The sequence below is a fragment of the Callospermophilus lateralis genome, chromosome 2, assembly GCF_048772815.1.
Source record: "Callospermophilus lateralis isolate mCalLat2 chromosome 2, mCalLat2.hap1, whole genome shotgun sequence".
Classification (NCBI taxonomy): domain Eukaryota; kingdom Metazoa; phylum Chordata; class Mammalia; order Rodentia; family Sciuridae; genus Callospermophilus; species Callospermophilus lateralis.
Window position 1 is genome coordinate 145,739,880 of NC_135306.1, and position 25,288 is coordinate 145,765,167.

Consider the following 25,288-nt stretch of genomic DNA (forward strand, 5'->3'; position numbering starts at 1 on the left):
AAAGAATAAATGTATATTTGTATAACAGCTTTTATTCGCAAAGGTAGTCCTTCACTTTTCAAAGAGATAGAGGAAAAATAGTGGTACTCAGAGAGAGAAAGCAAGCCCTGGCATTTCTTCCCCACCTTTAATAGTGGGTTGAGACACCCCGAGAATTTATCCCCTGGCAGGGTTACTGCCAGCAGAAGGTACCAGCTCCCAACCAGCCAGGGTCATGCCTGACCCAGAGTGGCAGGGCCAATGAGTACTCCAGACATGGTCCTTCAAGTCTGTTTTCTTCCCAGTGGCCAAGAATTGTATCATCCATCCACTGCATCTTGCTACACCTACTTTGAGCATTTTCTTCCCCAAAGATTAAATCAGCCTTTTTATATTTAGGCAACTTTTAAAAATTCAAAAGTGCCATATCCCTCAATTTTAAAATGTACCATCGTTTTAATAGTAGTTTTTCAGGCAAAGGATAAAAAGGAAACACTGCTTAAAATACATAGCTGGACTGTAAGACACATTCCAATTTCAGAACATTGAGATGTGAAAAGGAAAAGTGCATCCTGGGATCCAGGAAAATACAGTACCTGTTTCCCCCTTTTGTACCTCTGCCAAGCTCCCTTTCCTTCTTGCACACCAGGCTCAGATGCTCGGCTTCACATTCGCCTCAGCAGAGTCCTTGTGAAAAACCCTTTCTGTTTCATCCTGTCTGAGCCATGGGAAGTAATAAGAAGCAGCTACTAATGAGCAGTGGCCTTGGGAAGTCACAGCCTGCATTAAGTGAGGTCATGTGACATGGGCCTCTGCAGATGCTTGGTCCATCCAAAGTCCCTGGTAATGGACATATGTGGATGCAGAAAGAAGCAGCTTTAAAAAGATAAATTGACAGGTTTTTTCACTCTTCAGAGGGAGTAAAATACAGATTGCCAGTGAATGATGCATAGCAACTTTGGGGCAGATTTTAGAATTCATATGTGCAAGGGGAAAAGTGTAGAAAGATAAAACAGGGAGGGAGTTTAAGAGAGGGGGACCAATTTGATGCCATTCTAGCAGAGAAGATTTGGTGAGGGTTTCCCATGAAAACTATACCCTTGGGACTTGACATAACCTGCATCATACCTAATCAAGCAAATATTTGCTGATTATAAAAGTAGAGCAATAAAGATACCTAACATTTTTGGAGCACTTATCAACTATAAAAGTATTATTTTAGCATTTTATATTCATAGTCTTTTTTAATCCTGATAATAAGCTGATTAGGCAGGTCTTATTAATATCTTCATTATCCAAATGAAGTCAATGAATAGTTAAGCAGCCTGTCCTAAGTCACACACCTGAAAGAATATTTGAACTTGGATAAATAGGCTCCTTCACCCATTCTCTTGGCCACTAAAGACAAGAAAGAGAGCTTTTATTATTTTTTGTTTTTGTTTTTATTTTTATTGTTTTTAAGGAAGAGCTATTGAACAGCACTTGAAAGTTCACTATTACAGCTGTGTGAAATGGTGGGGGCAGAATGCATGTGATGGTGACCACCTCAGTGCCACACACAGTAAATTAGAAATAGCCAACATTTACATAGTACCACCTGCCAGGTCCTGTCCTTAGCTCCTTGTATTCATCTCGCTTCACTCTCAGAGCATCCCTGTGAAACAAGGGCACAGTTATTACCCCTATCTTACAGTGAAGCAACAGAGGCACACCAAGCCACGCATGTGGCCATGGTCTCACAGCAAGAACATGACAGAGCTGGAACCCAAGCCTATGCTCTTTCTGGGCGATGGTGCTCAGTGAGCACTTAGACACTGGGGAGTGTGTTCATTGCAGGATGGTGGACCCTGCACCCCTCAGCTGTGAGCCACTGATGAGGCCCACATAGAGGCTGAGACGTGTACAGGAAGGGAAGGTATTCCTCTGACCAGAGGAACAGGGGGCGTCTTGGATGAAATGACATATGAGCAGAGCCCTGCAGGAAGGACTTGGGCTAGCTTCCTCTAAAGACAGCAGAAACACAAGGAAGGACAAAGGAGTGAAATTCCCACACAAGCCCAGAGATACTGTTTCCATTTACAGAGGAGAACTCATGGTGCATTTTAAAGACGAAGTTTACCTTTTTCTCCAGAAGTTTCTTTAGCTAAGGAGCCAAATTAAAATGTTTTAATTAGATTTAAATTTTCTAATCAGAGCTATTTTAAAACCATTGTCGTAACAATTTAAAATGTGTATGTATGCAACATTCTGTCAGTGATTTTAGTATTATTTTTTACATTATTATAAAGAACACTCTTATCCTAGGGCATATCAAAAGACTTAAAAATGTTCTAGTAATCCTACTTTTAGGAACCTATTTTGATTAATCCAAAATGGAAATTTTGGATTCTGATTTATCCAAAGAAAAACATTTTAATTGAAATATAATGACATACCTCAAATTTACCCTTTTTTATAAATATGCTGAAGCCTTCAATCTTTTATTTATTTATCTTTATGGGGTACAGGGATTAAACAGATGGCCTTGAGCATTCTAGGCAGGTGTTCTACCACTAAGCTATGCCCCCAGCCCCAAAGTTCACTCTTGCTGATAAAAGCAATTCAATGGCTTTTATCATATTTACAAAGTTGTACTGCCATCACCAATATCTAATTCTGGAACATTTTTAACACCTCAAAAACGAAATCTCACACCTATTAGCAATCTCTTCTGCCCTGGCAACCATTAATCAACTTACTTTCTGTCTCTCTGGATTCACCTACTCTAGACATTTCCTATACATGAATTCATACATTTGGGTGCAATGTGGCACATGCCTATAATCCCAGTGACTCAGGAGGCTGAGACAAGAGGATCCCAAAATGAAGGCCAGCTTCATCAACTTAGCAAGACTTTATCTCAAAATAAAAAATAGAAAGGGCTGGGGTTGTATCTCAGTGGTAGAGCACTCCTGGGTTCAATCCCTAGTACCAATTAGCAAGTAAGTGAAAAAATATGTGGTCTCATACAACATGTGGCCTTCTGTATCTTCTTTCGTTTAGCATAATATTTGAAATATATTTATTTGCAGTGTCATAATATTTGAAATATATTTATTTACACTGTCCAGTAATTGTGAAAAACTGGAAACACACTGAATACCTATTTGGGGCATGGTTAGATAAAGTATAGTACTTCCATATAATGGAATACTTTATAGTCATTAAGAAAAATGTTTATAAAAATATTCATGGGTATGATATAATGCAGTGATGAGTCCAAAATTCCACAATTATTTAAAATTTTAAGTGTATTGGGAAATACCCTGAAATCTACAAATATGCAAAATATTTCTAATGCTCTTATTTGAGTACTGAGATTATGGATATTCTTGTCCATGTATTTCCCCAGTTTTCTTCAGTATCACATTTTACTCCTATGGCTGGGGGAATGCTCACCTCCATCTCCATCCCCAGCCCTCCTGAGCACCCGTGTTCTCCTCTCCTTCAGACCAAGTCCGGAACAGCTACTACATCGGGGCCGATGGCTCTCTACGACTGCTGCTGGCCAACGGCATGGAGGTGGCACTGCAGACTGAGCCCCACCTGCTCGCTGGTACTGTCAACCCCACGGTGGGCAAAAGGAATGTCACACTGCCCATCGACAATGGCCTCAACCTGGTAGAGTGGCGGCAACGCAAGGAGCAGGCTCGAGGCCAGGTCACCGTCTTCGGGCGCCGGCTGCGGGTGAGCAAGGCCTTGGAGGCCACTGCACAAGAGTGCATGCTGGGAGAGGATGAGGAGACTGTAAGAATCGGGTCTGTTCTCAAAACTCTCTCTGAGACCTTAGATTCCTCACCTGCAGAGGGAGGTTCTAAAGTAGGTACCACGTGTCATGAGAGGCTCCTGTGTGGTCTTTTCAGCTTTAACTTATGTAAGGATCTATGGCTTTGGAGTTATGTAGGAGGCGAATTTTCAGCTTATTGCTCCAAGTGAACTTGGGTTTGTCAGTCATCTTAGAGCTTCAATTTCCTTCTCCATAAAAGGAGGAAGATAAAACCAATTTTACAAGTTGCTACAAGGATTAGAGGTAACGTGTAAAGTGTCTGATTTAGACGAGGTGGTCAAGGATAGCTGCTCTTCTTGTCAGTGCTATTATTGTAATTGTCAGTACTGTTGCTAATGTGTCCCAAAATTCTTTGTATCTCTTTGGAACCTAAGCCACGGTCTCTTTCCAGAAAGAGTGACTGTTCCTAAATGACCAAAATGACCTCACTATAACTGTCACTGCAGGGAACTGGCTTTGTGCTATGGCATATCAGAGCACCTTGCAGGGTGTGGATGCCCTGATTCAGTGCCTGTCTGCTCACCTCCCATGAGTAGAGTGTGGCTGTGGCCTGGGGGGTCACGGCCCAGCAGTATTTCCCTCCAGATTCACAAAGGAAAGAACAGGCAGAGTCAGAGCTGGTGACCTAGGCCTGGCTTTCCACCCAGCACTTTGCAGACCACAGGTGCTCGGTAGATGTTCACTGAGCTGAAGTGAACCACAGAGTGGAGCCAGATCTTCCCAACATCCCCAAGACCAGAGAAGCCTCCTTGTAGCTGCACAGCTTGGGCTCCCTTCATTCCCTGCCTTTCCTCAAAGATAGCTCACCACCTAAGTTCCTTTTTTACATGTGGGGCAACCAAGGTCCAGAGAGGGCCAGTGATTTTTCCAGAGTCACATAACTAGGCTGTGGTAAAGACGACAAAGTAGGCCCATAACAGATACCAAAATGTTAAGTGACGTCCAATATCAAAAACTAGAACCAGGCTTCCTTTGTTCCCACCAACTCAGCCCAACGCTCTGGTAACCATCTGATGTGGGAAACAGCCTCCTGCTAGTTCTCTCAGGAAGGCCTCACAGCTTTTGTTCTCAGGGGTCCGCCACCATCTGTGGCCCTCACTGAGACCCCACCAGAATTCTCAAGCAGCCCTTCCTGCACATCTGAGGCAGTGTGCAAAATGGGAAGTTAAACCCAGGTTGGCTTCCTGCTGGGCCACGTGTGTAGCCTCAGCAAATCCTCTGAGCCTCAGGTTCCTCTGAGAAACAAGACGACATATTGAAAGCACCTAGCCCAGTGCCATAGATCCCAGGTGCTCTATAAAGGGCAGCGATTAGTACTATTAGGATTTTTCTCTCCACTGTGTGAACTGGACCAAAAGTTTCCCAGGCTTTAATTGGTCTCTCTCCCAGCCTGAGAGATGGATGGTGCTCCAGTCGGGTGGCCACATCTCGGCTTCCTCCCCAAATAAATGACCACCCACAGTGGAAGCATGTGGAATTAGAATGTTAGCCGGGTGTGCCTCCCCATAATGGAGCTCATTTTTTATATGACTGGGAACTTTTTTAATAAAGAAAGATGTAAAATAATCTCATTGCCGCCACTGCCGAGCACAGGAAGCATTAGGTGCTCCCCAGTGAGCTGCTTAATTCAATTTTATTAATTTTTGCCACAGAGGTACAACTCCCCTTCACTGGGGTCCCAGGGGGTGTCGGGGCAGCTGTGTGGGTGGCACCACCCTGGGGGCAGCCATAGGAGGCCCTTCCAAAAGGTGCCTTAACAAGGCCCCTGTCTTGTGGGTAGTGCAGCCCTGTCTCTGTGGGCCATCTCTGCAAGGAACAAGCGTCAACCTCCAGTGCCTTTGATTTTTCACAGGAATTGTCTGCCACACTGTTTTTGCTTCTGCAATTGTGTTCGATTACCCCAGGGAAGGCAACCTTATTATAACCAGGCCATTCACCGCTAAAATTGTCGCAGCATCGTCATTATAAATCCTTATTTTCAAGGCCTTAGAACTTGAGTGGGGAGAGAGGGAGACATACACATCTCTCCTTTCTCTGAGATTGACCATGAACATTTGCTGTCATTTAATGGAAATAATCTCAATCATTTATCCAGTACCGTCTCTGTGTCTAGCATTCCACTATGTAATTTACTTAAGTTTCTCGGATCCTCACAACAACTCTGTGGTTATACAGAGGAAGAAACCAGGACACAGAGAGGGGAAGACACTTGCCCAAGGGCACACAGAAAAGCCTGTCACAAAGTTGAGGTTGGATTCTGGCCTTAATTCCTAGACCTGAGTGTGCTCTATCCCCCCACCCCACCCCACACACACACACTTTTTTTAAACTACAGAGGACCCCAGAGAGATTTCATTTCCTCAGGTCACATGTGCCATTGTGCATTATGTGACCTAATTATCTGCTTTCCTCTTGAGTCTTCCTACCTGTTGAACTTAACCGGTAACTAGTGGAGAAGACAGAATATGTGCCCAAATGTCCCATGAGGCCAGGTGGCCATTAGAGGGAGCCAGCATTTTAGTACCTGGCAGGGTTTCAGGGCAGTCAGTGCCTAAGGGCCAGATCCAAGTACAGAAATAGATCCCCAAAGTATATTTCTTTACTAAACTACAAAAAAACCTGATCTCCTACCTTTGAGGGAACTCTGTATTTCTGACTCTGCAAAGAAATTAAATTGCATACTGACCCAGCAGCTCAAGTGGAGACTGTACAAGGGGCTCCTGATTCTGGATTCAGGAGCAAAGCATTCTGAAGCTGGGACTGGACCCCAACCAGCCCAAGCCAGAGAAACCACCCTAGGCCCAAACACCCACTGCCTCCTAGGCCTCTAGAAGGAGGAAGAGGAGGCTGGGGGAGGAAATGATGATGTCTTGGGAGCTGATGGAGGTGATCACAAGCTCTGACTGTGGGCAAGGGCTGGAGAGTTCCCAGAGGCGTGGGAAGTCCAGAATCCTAAGAAGGCCAGGCTTTGCCCAGAGAACCACTGAGTGTCTATCAAAATGTCACAGTGGTGAGTCAGGTGCAGACTCAGTTGTTCCCCAGCCATGAGATCTGCAGCAAATGCCTTCGCTTCTTGGGGCTTTGTTTTCATCAGTGTCAAACATAGCACAGTGTCCAGCACAGAACTGATGTCTCAGGTATTTTCTTTGCTAGGCCTACTTGGTGGCTCTGTTTTAAGGAGGGAGCCAAAAGAAATCTGCCTGGTTTTTGTTTTTTTGTTTTTTTAAATATGTCCTCATTGAAAAATCACATTAGAAAATCATGCGGATCATGCGGTCACAGCTGCCATGTGCTCAACATCTGCCTTGTCTGTCCTCCCATAATGCCCTGTGCAGTTGGCATTATCATTCCCATCTTTCAGATGAAACATCACAGCGCCGACAAGCGACAGAGCCAGGAATCAGACCCATGGGTGTTGACACCCACAACCTGTGCTGCCTCCTCTACTCAGGAGCTTCTCAGCACAGGTGAGAGCTACATTGTCATCACACAAAATTCAGTGTCCAGGCTAATTTTCTTTATTACCCCTTCCCCAGGTTCACAACCGGAACCTCCTGTCTCTGGACTTCGACCGTGTAACACGCACAGAGAAGATCTATGATGACCACCGCAAGTTCACCCTTCGGATCCTGTATGACCAGGCAGGGAGGCCCAGCCTCTGGTCACCCAGTAGCAGGCTGAATGGCGTCAATGTAACATACTCCCCTGGGGGCCACATTGCCGGCATCCAGAGAGGCATCATGTCTGAGCGAATGGAATATGACCAGGCGGGTCGGATCACATCCAGGATCTTTGCTGATGGGAAGACATGGAGCTACACATACTTAGAGAAGGCAAGTGTCTGTCTCCCTCCACCACTGTCCTTGCCATATAAAAGGTCAATCATATGGTTTAACCCATGGTTGGACCTTGCTTGCTGACTTCAGTGGAATAAGTGTGACCCAGGCAGTCTTCCAAATGGGAGATAATCATTTTTCAAAAAGAAATGTTCAGGAAAATCAACCAGCAAGGGTCAGGGGCCCAAGAGGCATCTGGATGGATCATGGTGATGATGAGGCAGGTGGGGGTCCTAGGGAAGGAAACATGAAGGTCTTGACTGAGAGAGTGGAGGTAGGAACAGGACCAAACACTAACTGGATTTACAGAACAGAACTCATGTTTCTGACATAGGGCCAGGTTCTGCTCTGAGGTCCAGCACTTGGTGCAATTCCATCATGGAGAACCAGGCAGAAACTTAGGCAGTTTGGAGATTGAAACTTAGGCAGGAGGATTCATTTCATCCCAGGGACTAGAAATCAGAGATGACCTAAAATCAAAAGTTGGTCCCAAAAAGAGAAAACCATTGCTTTAATGACTAGATGTGTCTAGGCCTGTTATCTGCTGACTTTTTCCTGAAAAAAAAAAAAGATTCTGAACTTCATGCTCCAATTCTGGTACTCAGATCCCCACTTTGTTTTCTGCTCTTGGTCACCTGTCCAGGACCAGACTCTGTTTCCTCTGTGGTATGTGTTCCCTGCCTGTGCTGGGTGAGCCTCTCTTGAAAGCAATGTTCTGTGTTAAGACCGAAGGAGAGAACTTAAAGGTCATTCAACAAACGGAAAAGCCAAACCCAGGGGAGGGGGAGACATACCCAAGAGCCACACATTAGATCTACTGCTAGAGGCCAGGTTCTCCCTATCACAGCCTGCCTCTGACCTGGTACCATATGAGCAATTGAGCAAAGCCTTCTGTACCCTTCTCAGACATGGTCTTGATGCTGTAGGCACAGGGGGTCCACAGAAGCTGCTCAGCCAGCAGATGACACCATGGGACTGTCTTTTAGAGAACACCTTGCTTGAGTAGGAAGGTTAATTTGAGAAGTCTGCTGCAAGGAAGCCTGTAGGGGGGCTGTTGAATTTCTTTAGGCCAGTGCATCCCAACCTTCCTCACAACCTACCACACACAGAAGTGATCAGGCCTGTGCCACACCAAGGATCTGCTCACAGAGGAAAGCAAATGGCCTGAGTATTCTGGGGCCCAGCCCTGCCAGGGCCAATGGCCAGGGAACACCTCACCACAGTACATCCATAGTAACCTGTTTGCAGCATCCTGCGGTGCACAGGTTGGAAGGCTCTGGTTGGGCATCACGCCACCACTTTCCTGAGCCTTGGGTACCAGATGTAGCCTTCCTCCTCCTTCTCCTCCCCTCATCTCTTCGTTTTCTTCTCCCTCTAGTCCATGGTGCTGCTCCTGCACAGTCAGAGGCAGTACATCTTCGAGTTCGACAAGAACGACCGCCTCTCCTCCGTGACAATGCCCAATGTGGCCCGGCAGACACTAGAGACCATTCGTTCAGTGGGCTACTACAGAAACATCTACCAGCCCCCTGAAGGCAACGCCTCGGTCATTCAGGACTTCACGGAGGACGGACACCTGCTCCACACCTACTACCTGGGCACCGGCCGCAGAGTGATATACAAGTACGGCAAGCTGTCGAAGCTGGCTGAGACACTGTATGACACCACCAAAGTGAGTTTCACCTATGATGAGACAGCAGGCATGCTGAAAACCATCAACCTACAGAATGAGGGCTTCACCTGCACCATCCGCTACCGTCAGATCGGGCCCCTGATCGACCGGCAGATCTTCCGCTTCACTGAGGAGGGCATGGTCAACGCCCGTTTTGATTACAACTATGACAACAGTTTCCGAGTGACCAGCATGCAGGCTGTGATCAACGAGACCCCGCTGCCCATTGATCTCTATCGCTACGATGATGTGTCAGGCAAGACAGAGCAGTTTGGGAAGTTTGGTGTCATCTACTATGACATCAACCAGATCATTACCACAGCAGTCATGACCCACACCAAGCATTTTGATGCCTATGGCAGGATGAAGGAAGTGCAGTATGAGATATTCCGCTCGCTCATGTACTGGATGACAGTCCAGTATGACAACATGGGGCGAGTGGTGAAGAAGGAGCTGAAGGTGGGACCCTATGCCAACACTACCCGCTACTCCTATGAGTATGATGCCGACGGCCAGCTGCAGACAGTCTCCATCAATGACAAGCCACTCTGGCGCTACAGCTATGACCTCAATGGGAACCTGCACTTGCTGAGTCCTGGGAACAGTGCACGGCTAACCCCACTACGGTACGACCTCCGCGACCGCATCACCAGACTGGGTGACGTGCAATACAAGATGGATGAGGACGGCTTCCTGAGGCAGCGGGGTGGAGACATCTTTGAGTACAACTCAGCTGGCCTGCTCATCAAGGCCTACAACCGGGCTGGTGGCTGGAGCGTGAGGTACCGCTATGATGGCCTGGGCCGGCGGGTGTCCAGCAAGAGCAGCCACAGTCACCACCTACAGTTCTTCTATGCAGACCTGACCAACCCCACCAAGGTCACCCACCTCTACAACCACTCCAGCTCTGAGATCACATCCCTCTACTACGACCTGCAAGGACACCTCTTTGCCATGGAGCTGAGCAGTGGTGACGAGTTTTACATCGCTTGTGACAACATCGGGACCCCTCTTGCTGTCTTCAGTGGAACAGGCTTGATGATCAAGCAGATCCTGTACACGGCCTATGGGGAGATCTACATGGACACCAACCCCAACTTCCAGATCATCATCGGCTACCATGGAGGCCTTTATGATCCACTCACCAAGCTCGTCCACATGGGCCGACGGGATTACGATGTGCTGGCTGGACGCTGGACTAGCCCAGACCACGAGCTGTGGAAGCACCTCAGCAGCAGCAACATCATGCCTTTTAATCTCTATATGTTTAAAAACAACAACCCCATCAGCAACTCTCAGGACATCAAGTGCTTCATGACAGGTGAGGACTGGGCTCCTTCAGAGGGTGGGACCCCCATTGCTCTGGTCAATTGGCAAGACCTAGTCTTCTTTTTTTTTTTTTTTTTTTTTTTGAGAGAGAGAGAGAGAATTTTTTAAATATTTATTTATTTATTTATTTTAGTTTTCGGCAGATACAACATCTTTGTTTTTTGTTTTTTTTTAAAATGTGGTGCTGAGGATCGAACCCGGGCCACATGCATGCCAGGCGAGCGCACTACCGCTTGAACCACATCCCCAGCCCCAAGACTTAGTCTTCTTAAGGAAACATTAACTTGACCTAAGGGCATCATCTCCCAAAGCATATATATTAGAAAAAACACTAGTTCAGAGAATACACTGGAAGTCATGATTCTGGCATCAAATAAACTTGAAAGGGCCACCATTCTTAAATATATTTCATAACACTTTTCAGTTTGTGAGAGGCTCTAAGAAGTCATAGTGAAGAGAGCTGTTTAATATATTTGCCCAATATTTCTCAAACTTATTTGACCATGAAAACCCCTTTTTTACCATGAAATCCTAATATCTCACTGGATACTTCCCTTGGAGTGCACTTTGGGAGTTTCTGATATAGAAATCAAACTGGCTCTGAGATTCTGATAAATCAGGTTAAGGTATGATTAAAATAAAATCAGTTCTTAATTTGTGATGATGGAATAGAAAACTCAGACTTTGGAGACAAAGCTGAGGGAAGGATCCGCCATTGCTAAGCTATCACAGGTTTGCAAAATTTTCTTAATGTCCCTGAATTCCAGTTTCCTGATCTATAAATTAAAATTAGAATATTCACCCTGACTCTAAATAGGCAAATATGCATATGAAAAACCTTACAGCAACAACTAAAAAAAATTAAAAATAAAATAGATACATAACTAATAATCAGTAGTAAAGATAAAATAGAAGATGAAGCGAAAAATCCAACAATTGCATGAAAAGTAACAAGGAACACATGAAAAAAAATAGAAAAAAAATACTTACCTACCACCTAGTTGCAAGGGTAAAATGAGATGTATTTCATATCAAACACAGTGCCTGACTCACGTTGGTTCCCTTTCCTTTTCTCTCTAATTGAAAAAGTGAGCTTTGATTTCCACTGTTGTGAAACTGATTTGAATATAGTATCCAATGGGTCCTGCAGGCAGGGATGTCTCCAGCAGCCACAGTTCTCCCAAGCAAGTAACTATGCCCAGGTCAGCCACAGAGAACCTCAAGTGGGAGTGGCTGTGGGGCATGGATAAAGCCAGAATGTCTTATATGAGAATGTGTAGTGGGCAAAAATTGGGTGTATCCCAGCTTGCAAACATGATAGTCTCCAGTCGTTTATCCTGTGACACAATCCTCTGGCCCTCTCTCTTAGGACAGTTTTCTTCATTCAGTAAATGTCTCCTCTGTGCATTCATTGTTTTAGGCACTAGAGATAGAAAGAGGACCCCTGCTGTCCATAAATTCACACTGTAAGGCAGGTGACAGTTGCTGTCCAGTGTGGGAGTCCATGGTGAGCATTTGCGGGGAAGGCCAGTGCAGCTCAGAGGAGTCCTGGGGAGGCCTCACAGAGAGCTGACACTTGGGGCTATTTTTGAGGGGTTTTTTTTAGGTAGTGAAGAGAAATGCATTCCAGGGAGTGGGAACAGATGTACAGAAGTGTAAAGAGGGCATCATGTATAGCTCCCAAGAGTGTCCCTATGGACATGGCTTCCTGGCCCCAAACTTGGCGTCCTCATCTGGACCCTGTTTCTGCTCACAGCATGGGAGGATTCCTTTTTTCAGGAAGGAACTCCAGGTTGTTGTATTAAAAGCAAAAGTCTTAAGCATGGGCAAGAATTGAGAACACGGTGATACACAGGTGTGATGAAAACATACTTGGATCCCCGAGATAAACACGAATATCCTGACAGTGTTTCCAAGCATTCACTATGTTCGACTTGGCCGCTAGCTCTAGAGAAACTTGACAGATTGAGATGACATTTCCATTACATCCGTCTACATTGAGCACACCCCCTGCCTCACCCTCCAGTGAGTTTCCTGTGAGACATTTTGGCAGGTTACTATAGCTGGAAAACACTGGTGAAATAGGACATGTACTTTCTATCAAAAAATCATTTCAGATTGCCAAAATATTATTATCCCCCCCTTTTTCTTTGTATACCACCAATGCATATGGTCTCCTTTCAGAATAGCATTAGCATGACTAACTGCTCTATGCCAGGCCCTTGCAGACTTGATCTCCTTTAAACTTGGTGATAACTCTAAGATCACTTCCATTATCTCCGTTCTACAGATGGGACATTCAAGGCTCCAAACAATGAAGTGTCGCCCAAAGTCACTTAAACTGGGGCTCTCTGGCTCCAAAACACTTCCCAGGACAATCATGCTGGTCTCCAAATCCTGTTTTTAAGAAAACAATTCAGCTGGGACTATAGCTCAGTTGGTAGCGTGCTTGCCTCACATGCATAAGGCCCTGGGTTCAATCTCCAGCACCACAAAAAGTAAATAAATAAATAAGAAGTTTCTAAGAAAGCAATTCACAAAGGATAGGAAGGGCAGCAGAATACAGCAGACACTAGTATGGCAATATATAAATCAATGGAAGTGTAACTGATGTGATTTTGCAATCTGTATACGGGGTAAAAATGGGAGTTCATAACCCACTTGAATCAAAGTGTGAAATATGATATATCAAGAACTATGTAATGTTTTGAACAACCAACAATAAAAAAAAAAAAGAAAAAAGAAAAAAAAAAAAAAAGAAAGCAATTCACCACCCAAGGGGGTACCTGACACTTTCAAATTGGGTTTTAATTTCCAAGTCAGTTAAATCCAATTATATATTTCAAGTCAGTCAAATATTATTATATGTTTTGCTAAGAATCTAGAACAGACTCAAGCATAATGCTGCCTTCATGGAATGCATGGCCCAGGGCTGCTTTTATCAAATGTCTTTGTGAACCCACCATGAGAATAAGATTTTTATATCACAGTAAGACACTAAAACAAAAGGCTTGCAAAATAATCCGTGTGATATGCTCATATTTTCTAGTCTAATCTACTCCATTTCAGGAAATATGCTTGTCATGACCCACAAAATTGTTTTTACTTACATAGTAGGTCCTATCCCACAGTTTGAAAAACAGTAGTGTACAAGAGAGGTGCCAGATAAGCAGTCAAGATTTTAGCAGATCGCTAATGAGGAACCAAGATACTACTCTCACTAAACCTGACCTTTTTATTTCTGTGTAGTCTATATGCATCCTCACTTCCAGCAACAATGACAACAACAACAACAAAAATCTCTTTCTCCAAAGATTTCTTCAGGGTTCCTGACATACACTCCAATCAGGAAGGCATAGGTCACATAACAACCCTTGAAGCAATAACTAGGGCTGGAGACAGCACACACTCATTGACTCAGCCTGGGTCACAAGAGCCATTACTGATTCAGCTTCCCTAGAACTACATGAATACTCATCCCCACTCCCACCCCAAAAAAAAGAAGGCAGAATGGGATGCTGGGAATATGACCAAAAAATGTCAACCCAGATATATTGTATATATCATTGCACTTAATCTTCACTTGAAGCCTGGGAGGGGGGAATAGTGACCCCATTTGCAAAGGCAGAAAGTGAGGTTCAGAGAAGTAAAGTAACTGGCTCACTGAGACGTGGCAAGGCTGGCATTAGAACTCAAAACCCTTGTTTTAAAATTAGAATATACTTTGTAAAGAACAAAGCTGTGTACCTGCAAAAGGATTAGTAGAGCTTGCATTTCATCATCCTCCTTGGCCCCACCTGCACCACTGATGTCTGGGTTAAGATGGGTTAAGAGGAGGTTTTTGTTGTTGTTTGGGTTTTTTGCTGTTGTTGGTGGTGGTGGTGGTTTGGGTGGTTGGTTGACTTTGGTACTGGGGACTAAGCTTTTTAATTGGAGGGAAACACCCATCTCTAATGTTGTTACAATTCTCAGCTCTTCAGAAAAAGCACAGTAGGAACACCAATGAGAACATATATCTTCACAAAAAGGAAAGATGTGTGACAGGAATTTGCCACCTCCCCTCACTCTCACTTGTAATTAAGGCCCAGCCCTCTTCTCAGCCCCCTGCTTTCCTGGGAATTCATGACATTCCAGAGAGAAGCTTTCTTTACAACTACAAATTCAGGTGCAAGTTCTCAGCCTCAAACAAAATGACTTTGTAAGGTTTCTTCCCCTCCTCTTCTGTTTGTTTAAATTTCCAAAAGAACCATCTGCCACGAGTCAGAGAATCAGAGACTCTTAGAAACTCAGTGAGGAAAGAGACTCTGGAGAACAGTTGATCCAAGTCCCAACCTTTATAAATGAGAAAATGAGGGTTCCCGGGTGTGGAGGCATGGGGCTGGGAAATAAAGAAAACCCTCTGGGAGGCAAGAATTGAGTCAGCCACTTCAAATATATTAAAACCAACAATTTATGTACAGATTTGGAATAGCTCCTGCTATATGACAGTTGCCCCCAAATGATAACACTATCAGTATTCTTCTCCACGGCATGGCTAAAACCATTTCTATTGTCAATATGCAAACAAGAAACCTAAACCTCAGAGAAGTTAAGTAAACTGTCCAAGGTCATGTAGACTATGAGCTGAGAAGCCAGAATTTGGACCTGGGTTTTTGTCTGCAGTTACCACATTCTTTCCCTTCTGTGATCCTACCTAATAAGGCCCAGGTGAGAAACGGAACCTGGATTTCTAAGCTTCCCCTTTACCACCACTTGCCTGTACCTCCTGCTTCCACACCAGCAGAGGGCCCCAGGGACAACTAAAACTAAAATGAAAACAAGCTTGAGATCCTTGAATGAGAGAGAAATGTGATACCCCACAGTGACAGGGACACAACTGTTGACCCCATGGGCCATCCCACCTCTGTGGATCCCACCTCTGGAATGAACCCTGCACCTGCTGGGAGAGGTAATTTCCAACTAGTACCATGCCTGTGGGATTAGATCCTCAAACTCAGTGTACAGACTGGAAAATGAAAGCACAGGGAGGTTGAGTGGCTTCCTTGGGCTGTCAGGAAATAAAAGGCAGGAGCACAGGGAAACTGATCTCAGTACAGGTCATCTCCATGCCCAGTGGCACTTTGGCCATGAGGCTTTCATCCCTGCAAGGGAGGTAGGAAGAGAGTGGCCGTTTGTTTCTCAGTGAATTTTCTCTTTGCAAGTCAATCATTAAAATCTTCCTCTGGATCTGACCATCCTTTTGTTTCCTTTTAATGACTGGTCTGGTCAAAGAGGAGGCTCTTCATCCACAACAGTTGTCCCTAACTACAAAGCTGGAGGTCCCAGGGGTTGGTGTGAGAGTGGAAAAGGATGTCTGGAAACCTAGATTCTACCTAAGTGACATCTTTCCTGGGTACACATCTGGGAGGAGACTCACCGGGTCCCAGGAACGCCTGGGGCTTTAGACCATGAAACCATTTTCCAAAGTGTTTGTAACAGTCACTTCTCCCACCAGCAGTCCTCCATGCCCCCACCCCACCTGCAGCCTCTCTAGGTGTTGAATTAGGATGAGTGGCATCGGAAGGCACTTACTTCATGGGGATGTTTCTGCTTCTCTCACACTCAGATGTCAATAGCTGGCTGCTCACCTTTGGATTCCAGCTGCATAACGTGATCCCTGGATATCCCAAACCAGACATGGATGCCATGGAGCCATCCTATGAGCTCGTGCATACACAGATGAAAACCCAGGAGTGGGACAATAGCAAGGTAACTCCTCAGACAGCACCTCACACCTCAAGCATTTCAACATTGCAGGAGGGTCTTGCCAACTTTGCAGGAGAGCTGGGGTCAGTGATGGAAACCAAGGCAGTGACTCTACAGGGCCTGCCAGAGAACATTTCAGAAAACACTTAGCAACTCTATTGCTAGGCAGGCCACTGGGACCCAGCTGCAGGGACACACAGATGCTCAGAAGCCATATGAAGGCGCTTTGTGTATCACAATAAGTGTGGAGTTTCACAAAAATAAAAATCCTCTGTCAATATCTGGGCAAAGGTGCAGGGGGAGAAAGTGTGTTCTAAATACAAATGTGATATTTTTTGAGCACCTAATGCACCTGGCCTTGTGTGAGGTATTCTGCATACATTAACTCAAAAATATCCCACTGTGTAACTGTTCTCGATTTACAGATTTAATGCCTGAGGGTTTTCGATACCACACAGCAAGGAAGGGATTCAAACCAGGTTTCTGTTCTGTGTCATCTTGCTGAGTGCCGGGCCTGGTATACTGTAGGTGCCCCAAAAGCATTATTTTTTTTGTCTTCCTTTTATGACCCCATTTCAAATACAGAATTATACAGCTGGAAAGATCTTTAAAAACAGTCTAGCCCCACCCGCTCACTCTTTGCATTCATTTTTCCCCTTCTCTGTCCCTTCTCTTCCACTGCCATTCATAAATTCTGTACTAGAAGCGGACTCCATGCCCAGCCCTTTGCTGTGCCCAGTGAGTGCAGAGATGAATAGGACTTTGAGGGGATCCTAGCCTGGAGGACAACAGGCTGTGGAGGAAAGCGGGGTTGCCAGATGGCGTCCTGCTAGTGATTGGAAGCTTTTGCATCCCTATTTCTTATTTCAGACTGATTCCTTTAGGCCTCAACTTAGCCGTCTGTATTGTCCTCTTGCAAAGCGCTCCCCACACGTAGCTCCAACCAGTTAAGTTCTGGGTCTCATTTAATACCCAGCCTACAGGTTAGCACAATATAGGTACACAGAAAACTTTTGTTGAATGAATAAATGATTGAAAGAAAAAAAGAGCCCATTTTACAGATGGGATGAGGGTTCAAAGAGAAACTTACCCAAGGACACTCAGCTGGGAAGGTCAGAGGAAGGTGCTGAAAATTCGGGGTTGCCCAACCACAGAGCCCATCCTCTTTCTGCCAACACCTGCTCCCCAGCACCCCGGCCCTGCCCCAGATGTCCCAGCATCTGCAGTCCCCAGGGATGATTCTACAGCGTAGCTCTTCCTCCCCCACCAGGTTCCCTGCTGTATTCCTCAGTCCCTGTCTCTGACTGCCTGTTTGCCAACCTCGCCTGTCAATGCATTATTGATTTCCGCCCTTGGCAAGCATCGGAGATCTTTGTTGTTGAGCACTCCAGCTTTCGTGAAACTCTAGGAAATAATTGTTCACAGACAGGGTTCTATTAATTATAAAGAGGACTTAATTTCAGTGGGAGGCTGATGGGCCTATTTCTAAAGCCATTTCCCTGAGTTTCCTGATGAGGCCCTGGAGCCATCCCAAACATGGCTTCCCTGATCTCCAGAGCCATGGAAGGGACAGTAGATGATACACCAAGTTGGCAAGGCCCAGCCTGTCCCCCAAAGCAGCCAAGTGCGGGAACACCTGAGGACCCCCAAGGAAGCACAATAGAGGCCCTTCTGGCAATTTATCTGTATACATGGTTAAGAGCAATAAAGCAGAGTAAGCACATTGATTCAGATCACCACTTTTCCTCTTTTTCTGCATTTCTTGCCATTCTCCCCCTAATATCACCCCTCACATCCTTCAAGTCCCAGCTGAAGCATGAACCTGTCCTCAAAACCCACCTTCTCTCTGTCCTCTCCCTTTAGGCTGGGATACTTCTGAGCCTTGTTTCTCCCTATAATAACAGCCCTTGAAACCGAGCTTCAAGAATCAGACAGAACTGGGTTTGAATGTTGACTTGATGTCAGTCATATAACTATGAACTATTTATAACTTCTTAGAGCCTTGGTTTCTTTCATTTAAAAGTAAAATTGGAATTATAAAATATCCACTACATAAAGTTATTATGATGATCAAAAGAGACAGTGATAATTATTTAGCTTAAAAAGCAAGAAATGTTAGCTATAGCTCCTATTATTATCTCTCTTAGACCACCAGTGGTCACATTTGATGGCAATCATTGTTGTCACATCTGACTTTCCCCATGAAACAATGAATTATTTTGGGGCAAAGGTGATGTCTGACTTATTTGAGTACCTCCAGTGCCCAGAAAAGGACCTGGCCCAGAATAGATGCTCCTTGAACAGTCTCTGAATCGAAGGGTGTGAATGGTGGATAATGGACAGCTAGCCATTTTGTGGTCAGCAGTAGAGATACAGGTTACTGGTTAATAAATATGTACAGACTTGATTTATTTAAGTGGATTTTCCATATTCTTGTGGTTTGCTTTTTCCCTTTGTCTTATTCTCTCTCTCTTGTTCTCTTTCTCTCTCTCTCTCTGTCCTCATCAGTCTATCCTTGGGGTACAATGTGAAGTGCAGAAGCAGCTCAAGGCCTTCGTCACCTTAGAACGCTTTGATCAGCTCTACGGCTCCACAATCACCAGCTGCCAGCAGGCCCCCGAGACAAAGAAGTTTGCATCCAGTGGCTCAGTCTTTGGCAAGGGGGTCAAGTTTGCCTTGAAGGATGGTCGAGTGACCACAGACATCATCAGTGTGGCCAACGAGGATGGACGGAGGGTTGCTGCCATCTTGAACAATGCCCACTACCTAGAGAACCTGCACTTCACCATTGACGGGGTGGACACCCACTACTTTGTGAAACCAGGGCCTTCAGAAGGTGACCTGGCCATCCTGGGCCTCAGTGGGGGACGGCGAACCCTGGAGAATGGGGTCAATGTCACCGTGTCCCAAATCAATACCATGCTTAACGGCAGGACTAGACGCTACACAGACATCCAGCTCCAGTATGGGGCACTGTGCTTGAACACCCGCTATGGGACGACGTTGGACGAAGAGAAGGCGCGGGTGCTTGAGCTCGCCCGGCAGAGAGCTGTGCGCCAGGCTTGGGCCCGAGAGCAGCAGAGACTGCGGGAAGGGGAGGAGGGCCTGAGGGCCTGGACAGAGGGGGAGAAGCAGCAGGTGCTGAACACAGGGCGGGTGCAAGGCTACGACGGCTTCTTCGTGATCTCTGTCGAGCAGTACCCAGAACTGTCGGACAGCTCCAACAATATCCATTTCATGAGACAGAGCGAGATGGGCCGAAGGTGACAGAGAGGGCCAAGGCCTGGACTTCTTGCCAAAGACAGCTACTCTTTTGTGGCCACATACCTGACTGTGTTGTACTTTAAAAAAAAAAAAAAAAAAAATCCTTTTTTTAACAAGTGCAGAAAACAAACAAAAAGATACTGGTTGCATTGTTAATTCATGCAACATTCTTTTTTTTAAGAAAAGAAAAAGACACAAATTTGGCCTTCACACATTTTTTGCAAAGAACAGAAGGTTTTTTTCTTTTTCTGTAGTGTGATCACAATGAAAACTCTGTCTTTTGTTCCCCTTCTCCTTGAGGAATTTTTCCTGTTGTTCTGGGTATGTTTCTTCTCTCTTTGGGGCACACATCTAGAGTGTGTCCTTGTCTGTCCCTAGGTACCCAGTGTGATGTGAGACATGAGTGTCTGTGCTAAGGTGTCTCATGTGCACCCCTTTCTTCTTTGACAGGGGGTTGTGCAGGAGTGGGGGTGCAGAGTGTAATGGGCCTGGAGGAACTCAGGAGCTTTTGCTGGGCTCCTGCAGGGGACTGGTGGCTTTTTACTCACTGTGTTTTGTACCTCCAGAGGACCACAAATGGTTACATCTTGCTCTGGAAAACGTCATGATATTGTTCAGCACCTTTTCAAGCTGCCCCAAACTCCTGTCCAGGCTTTATATTTTAATGCTAAATGAAACCCTCTTCCCCTTTTGCAAATTTCGTGTAGTTGTTGGTGCCACCCCCATACTGGGATAGAGAACACGTCTCCCCACTCCTTCCCCCAGTCTGGTAACATAACATCCTGGGGCTATGAGCCCCATCCTCTCCAAGAGGTGACAGCACCCAGGATGTCTGTGATTGGTTGATCCTCCATGATGTCCCTTGCTCATCTCCTCCTCTCTCCCAAAGCCAGATGTGAGAACCAGCACTGCACGGTGAACCCTCCATGGGGGCACCATTTCCAGGGAGGGGAAAGAAACCCTCTCCCCTTGACTTCAGGTATCTTCCTTCCATTGTTCAGCTGCCACTCCTGAGAAATAGGCATGTGGAGAGAGGTGCTTGGTGGCCTTTGATCCTGGAAAGATGCATAAGAAAAAAAAAGTCAGCCAAAGAGAGGACTCCGCAAAGGCCTGAGCCAGGAATCCTTCTAACCAGCTCGGAAGTCTCCTCTGCCTCCCTTGTGTAGACCATCCCAAAGCTGGGGTGCAGCAGCCTGGGCACCCAGGAAATTCCCTCTAGAGAAGCCCTGCTAGGGTTTTTGTTGTTGTTGATTGGTTTGGGGCTAGGGTTTTTGTTGTTGTTGTTGTTGTTGTTGTTTTGTTTTCTAAGATAAGGGAGAGAGAGCTAACTGGGTGTGATCTGTCCGTGTCATTCAATCCCACCAGGATCAGGGACAGTTTCTAAGACCAGTACACATATTGGGAGGCCAGTCTGACATGGTTCCCTTGGAGACCTACGAAGGGACCCGGAGCAGGTGCAGCCCACAGCTGGAAGGCTGCCCAGCAGGACGCAGCAGCCAGCAGGCCAAGGGAAGGGAGGAGGGCAGAGGAAGGTAACAGCATGAGCCGGGAGCTCCTTGTTCAAGGATTCCATTCCTGGTGCATCTGCCTAATTACCATTGTCATTACCACTCACAGGAGGCTCTGGGAGACAGGAGGGGAAGCCAAATGCTTCCTTTTGAGCTGGGCTTCTTAGAAAATGGGACTTTCATGGGTTACATTTACATTAAGTGTGGAGAATGAGTTCTGAGTCAGCTATTCCCGTGGAAACCTTGTTGGACTGATAAGCTCATGGCACCTTTATAGCCTTATTCACAGAGTCTTCAGAATACGAAATGAGTTCATGAAACCAAGAAGGGCTCTTACTGTATGAGAATTGGAGCAACATGTAGCTTGGGTTCTGCCTGGCAGAGTGAGGCATCCAAAGCTTCTCGAGGAGGGGATATCTCGCCTTACGTCATCCCACAGGGATAAGAGGATGTGTTTCGCTAAGTGCTCTTCCTGTTTCCAAAAAAAGTCACACTGCCTCAACAGTGTGCTATGGCCTGTTTGTCCACTGGTGGCCCATCGTCTCTGGATCCAGAGCTCTGCCAAATCAGATTTGCTGTTTCTCAGGTCCACTGTGTGTGGCATGAGCTGGCGATGGGGGCTCCCATCTGACAGGACTGTTCTTGGATGGGATGGAAAGCAGTTTGGCCTAAAGAACACAAGTTTTTGTTTTTGTTTTTGTTTAATCCAAAGGAGACTTATGCCTCTCAAAATTGTACTCTTGCTGTAAGGAGCCCTTGGCAAAGCTCTCCTGCCTATTGGCCTAGTTGGCCAGTCCCATCCTGGCTGCCTGACATCATCAAGACCTGCTGTGGATGTCTTCTTGGGGCAAAGACAGCATGTGGCTCAAGGGACTCATCTTCCTATTCCTCCCTAGCCTCTGTCCCTCTTCAGTTGCCCCCCCCCCAAGAGAATAGAGTAGACTTTTAAGGATCAAAAACACAAAATTATTAGGTATTATTTTATTTAAGGGAATGATCCCATACTTTCCCTGGGCTACATACCACCAAGAAGGCACAGCTTCTGGGGGGAGGAGTGGGGAGGACAAGTGGAAGCATCCCAAAGCTTTAGAGAAGGAGCCTATCTGCAAGGTGGGCAGTGCCAGGTATCACCGTTTCACACTGGTGCTGTCATGTTGGAGCAGGTGCTATGACCTTGGCCCATTTGAGCTCGTTTCCACTGGGGCTGGCGGGTGACTCCAGGCCTCACCTTTCGGTCTGTCCTCCCACTGAGATCACCAGTCCCAATCCCATACCAAGGATGAATTTGAAGGCATAAGCAGAGCTCCTGTGCCTACATAGTAGGTTCTAACCAATAAATCCCAGCACTCTTGGCACTGATCAGCCAAAATCTGTCCATTCGATAGCATGACCAGGCCTCCCACACTGGCCCAGGTCATGATTCTGCAAGAGATTGGCTTCTGACCCTGGAAGAAGATTTAGTCTTGAATAGTTCCTGCCTTCTCCACAACTGCCAGTCAGCCCCTCACCTTTTGTTCCTCTGCCACGACCTTAAATAAGACCTTACAAATTCTCTAACTTGTCTTTCGTACAGTGAGTTCCTTTGTAGCCACCCTCCACACAGACATCCCTAGAGGCAGAGCAGCGACAGAAGGAGAAAGGCAAGGAACTCCAGGGTAAACCACACTTTGACAGCCCCCGACACTTGGTTCAAAATGACTCACTGAGAACCATCCAAAGACCTCACCAGGGCCTGGCTTCGACTTAGGGATGGAAGGTCTGAAATAATCCCCAAGAATCTGACTGGAGGTTGAGAATGGCCAGAAGGTGTGCTTCCAAATAATCAGGGTGGGCTGGGTCTTGGGCACAGAGGATGGAGAGGCAAGGGAGGTAAGCTGGGCCGTGTGCCATAGACACCGAAAGAGGAACCCAGTTCTTTAAAGAACCAGAAGAACCGTTTTCATTGTAACTTTTCAGTCACCTTTATAGATGGCAGAGATCTTCATTCTGCAAAGACAGGGCTTTTGATGTGAAATCTTAGAATACACTTTTACCATTTGCAGCAGCCACATGGCGAGAACAGTGATGCTAAGATTTGTGGCCACTGGTCCTCAGCAGGGACCCAGGCTTTGGTATTTGATCACCAGAGTCTATTATCCATTCCTCACAGCAGCTGCTCAGCCAAGAAGGTGACTCCTGGTCCCAGTTGAGGGGGCCTGCTGCCTGAGGGGTCCCAGAAGGAACCCAGTCTCTCCTTTCCCTTGGGCTCTGCTCTCGGACTGAAAGCCCTCCATTTGAGGCACATCATTCCCAGCTAGATTCATGCACCTGTCTATATTTTATTGGAGGGGAGGGAATATTTTTAAAAAAAGAACTCTGTAGTTCAAGGCCCTTTTATTTAACCTTCCAAAAACAGCAAACTCATTTCAAAGACTCATTGCTCAGGTGACAGAGAGAAACTTTATCTTCTCCAACCTTTACATTCTCAAAACCAGCCTTGTGTACTTGACTGCCCCAGACACTGGTACACTCTGAGGTTTCATTGTGGATGCACAAGATCAGAGTCAGGGAGACCTGGGTGGGGCCTTTCGTCATGTTTCTTTCCCCCTCTGGAATGCCAAAGGCATAAGACTGGATGACCTCCTGGTCCCCAAGAAAATGTGATTTCTTCTGAGGGCAGACTGCCCAGGGAGGCCTGATCTTGCGCAGGCTCAGCTGTCCTGGCAGAAGCTGAGTTGCAGGTGTGTGGCAGGGCCTTGGCAGCCCCAGATTCACCCCCCACACCAGAATCCCACTTTTCTAAATCTGCCTGTTGTTCTGAGGACTTCTGAACCCGCAGCTTCGGCAGAAGGACTGTTCCAAGCTGCCTCTGGACGACCAACACTGGAGACTCTGGCCTTACCATGTGGAAATAGTTTTCCTGAAGTCTGGAACTAATTTTGAGAAGTTTTTTTCTCAATACTTTTGTGTTTCTAACACTGTATTCTTGACTGTGTAAATACCAACAAGGCTGTAAATAAATGCAGATGTAGATACCTTCTAGGAAAAAAAAAAAAAAAGCATAAAAACAAAACCAGAAGTGATCCCGTGTAGCCTTCGTTGACAAATAAAAGAATATTTTGTGTTTAAAAGTGTTTGGTGGCCTCTGTTGGGACATAGTAGCTCTTCTCAGGATGATCAGGAAGATGTCTCAGTCCAAGGTCCCAAAGTCAAGTAAACCTTTCAGGTCACAACTGTCAAAGAAAGGGACCTCCAGAGGGTCAGCACAACCCCAAGTCTCATCTTGCAACCAGCCAGGACAAATGTCCAAGCACCTCTGACACAACCGTGTGCTGCACAGCCCAGGCCACATCCTGCCCCCACCGATGCCCTCATTGGCCCCAAGGCCAGACTCTGAGGGGCAAGAGAGTCAGCCCCTGTCCTGGAGAGAGAGCCAGCCCTCCACCATCAGGCACATTGCCATGTCCACTGTGCCACTGTCTTCCACAGGGTGCTGCCCTTTGAAAATAAAAGGATACACAGTTGTCATACAATGACTAGTCAGGAACGAGAACCACACACAACTTGGGAGGAAAGAAAGGAAATTTCTTTAGCATTGGGGTTTTCCCCTACCCTGTGTTCTCAATGGGGTTTTGTTGTTGTTTTACTCTAAGGTGGTTATTATAATCACAGCATACAGTAGTGTTTTGTTTTTTGTTTTTAACATGCATTTCTCACTTAACCTCATACTTAATCTATCAGTCCTAGGAATCAGGGAGGACAGCTGGCTGCTTAGAAAAGTACATTTACTAAGCCTATCTCCTGGTGCAAATGGCAATATTGTGAAAATTCAAATAGATGTCTTTTGAGGGCAGAAGGCCTTATTTCGCTCCCTTGGCCCAGGACCAACTCACTACCAGGCCCTCAGGGAAGGAGCTCCAAGCTGCAATCCCCTTCCTTCCATGCAGGCTGCAGTGGGTGACCAGAGGGGTCCTCCAGCACCACAACCCAGACCACTGCACTGTGGTGGTGCCAGGAGGCACCAGCAGTGGTAGGAAAGAAAGGGACCTCCAGAGGGTCAGCACAACCCCAAGTCTCATCTCGCAAGACAAATGTCCAAGCACCTCTGACACAACCTTGTGCTGCACAGCCCAGGCCACATCCTGCCCCC

The 25,288-nt window shown here is 46.1% G+C and overlaps 1 protein-coding gene across 7 annotated transcripts in view; it reads left to right on the plus strand.

Moving 5' to 3' along the window:
- Tenm4 (teneurin transmembrane protein 4) overlaps window positions 1-24,269 on the plus strand; it is a 768,485-nt gene extending 744,216 nt beyond the window's left edge. For all 7 annotated transcript variants that reach the window (XM_076846576.2, XM_077108835.1, XM_076846577.2 and 4 more), the window contains 5 exons: window positions 3,470-3,705; window positions 7,342-7,638; window positions 9,020-10,634; window positions 16,248-16,390; window positions 18,896-24,269. In XM_076846576.2, coding sequence (XP_076702691.1) covers window positions 3,470-3,705; window positions 7,342-7,638; window positions 9,020-10,634; window positions 16,248-16,390; window positions 18,896-19,654 — 3,050 coding nt within the window. In that variant the 3' untranslated portion in view covers window positions 19,655-24,269. The remainder of the gene's footprint in view (window positions 1-3,469; window positions 3,706-7,341; window positions 7,639-9,019; window positions 10,635-16,247; window positions 16,391-18,895) is intronic.
- The last annotated feature ends 1,019 nt before the right edge of the window (window positions 24,270-25,288 follow it).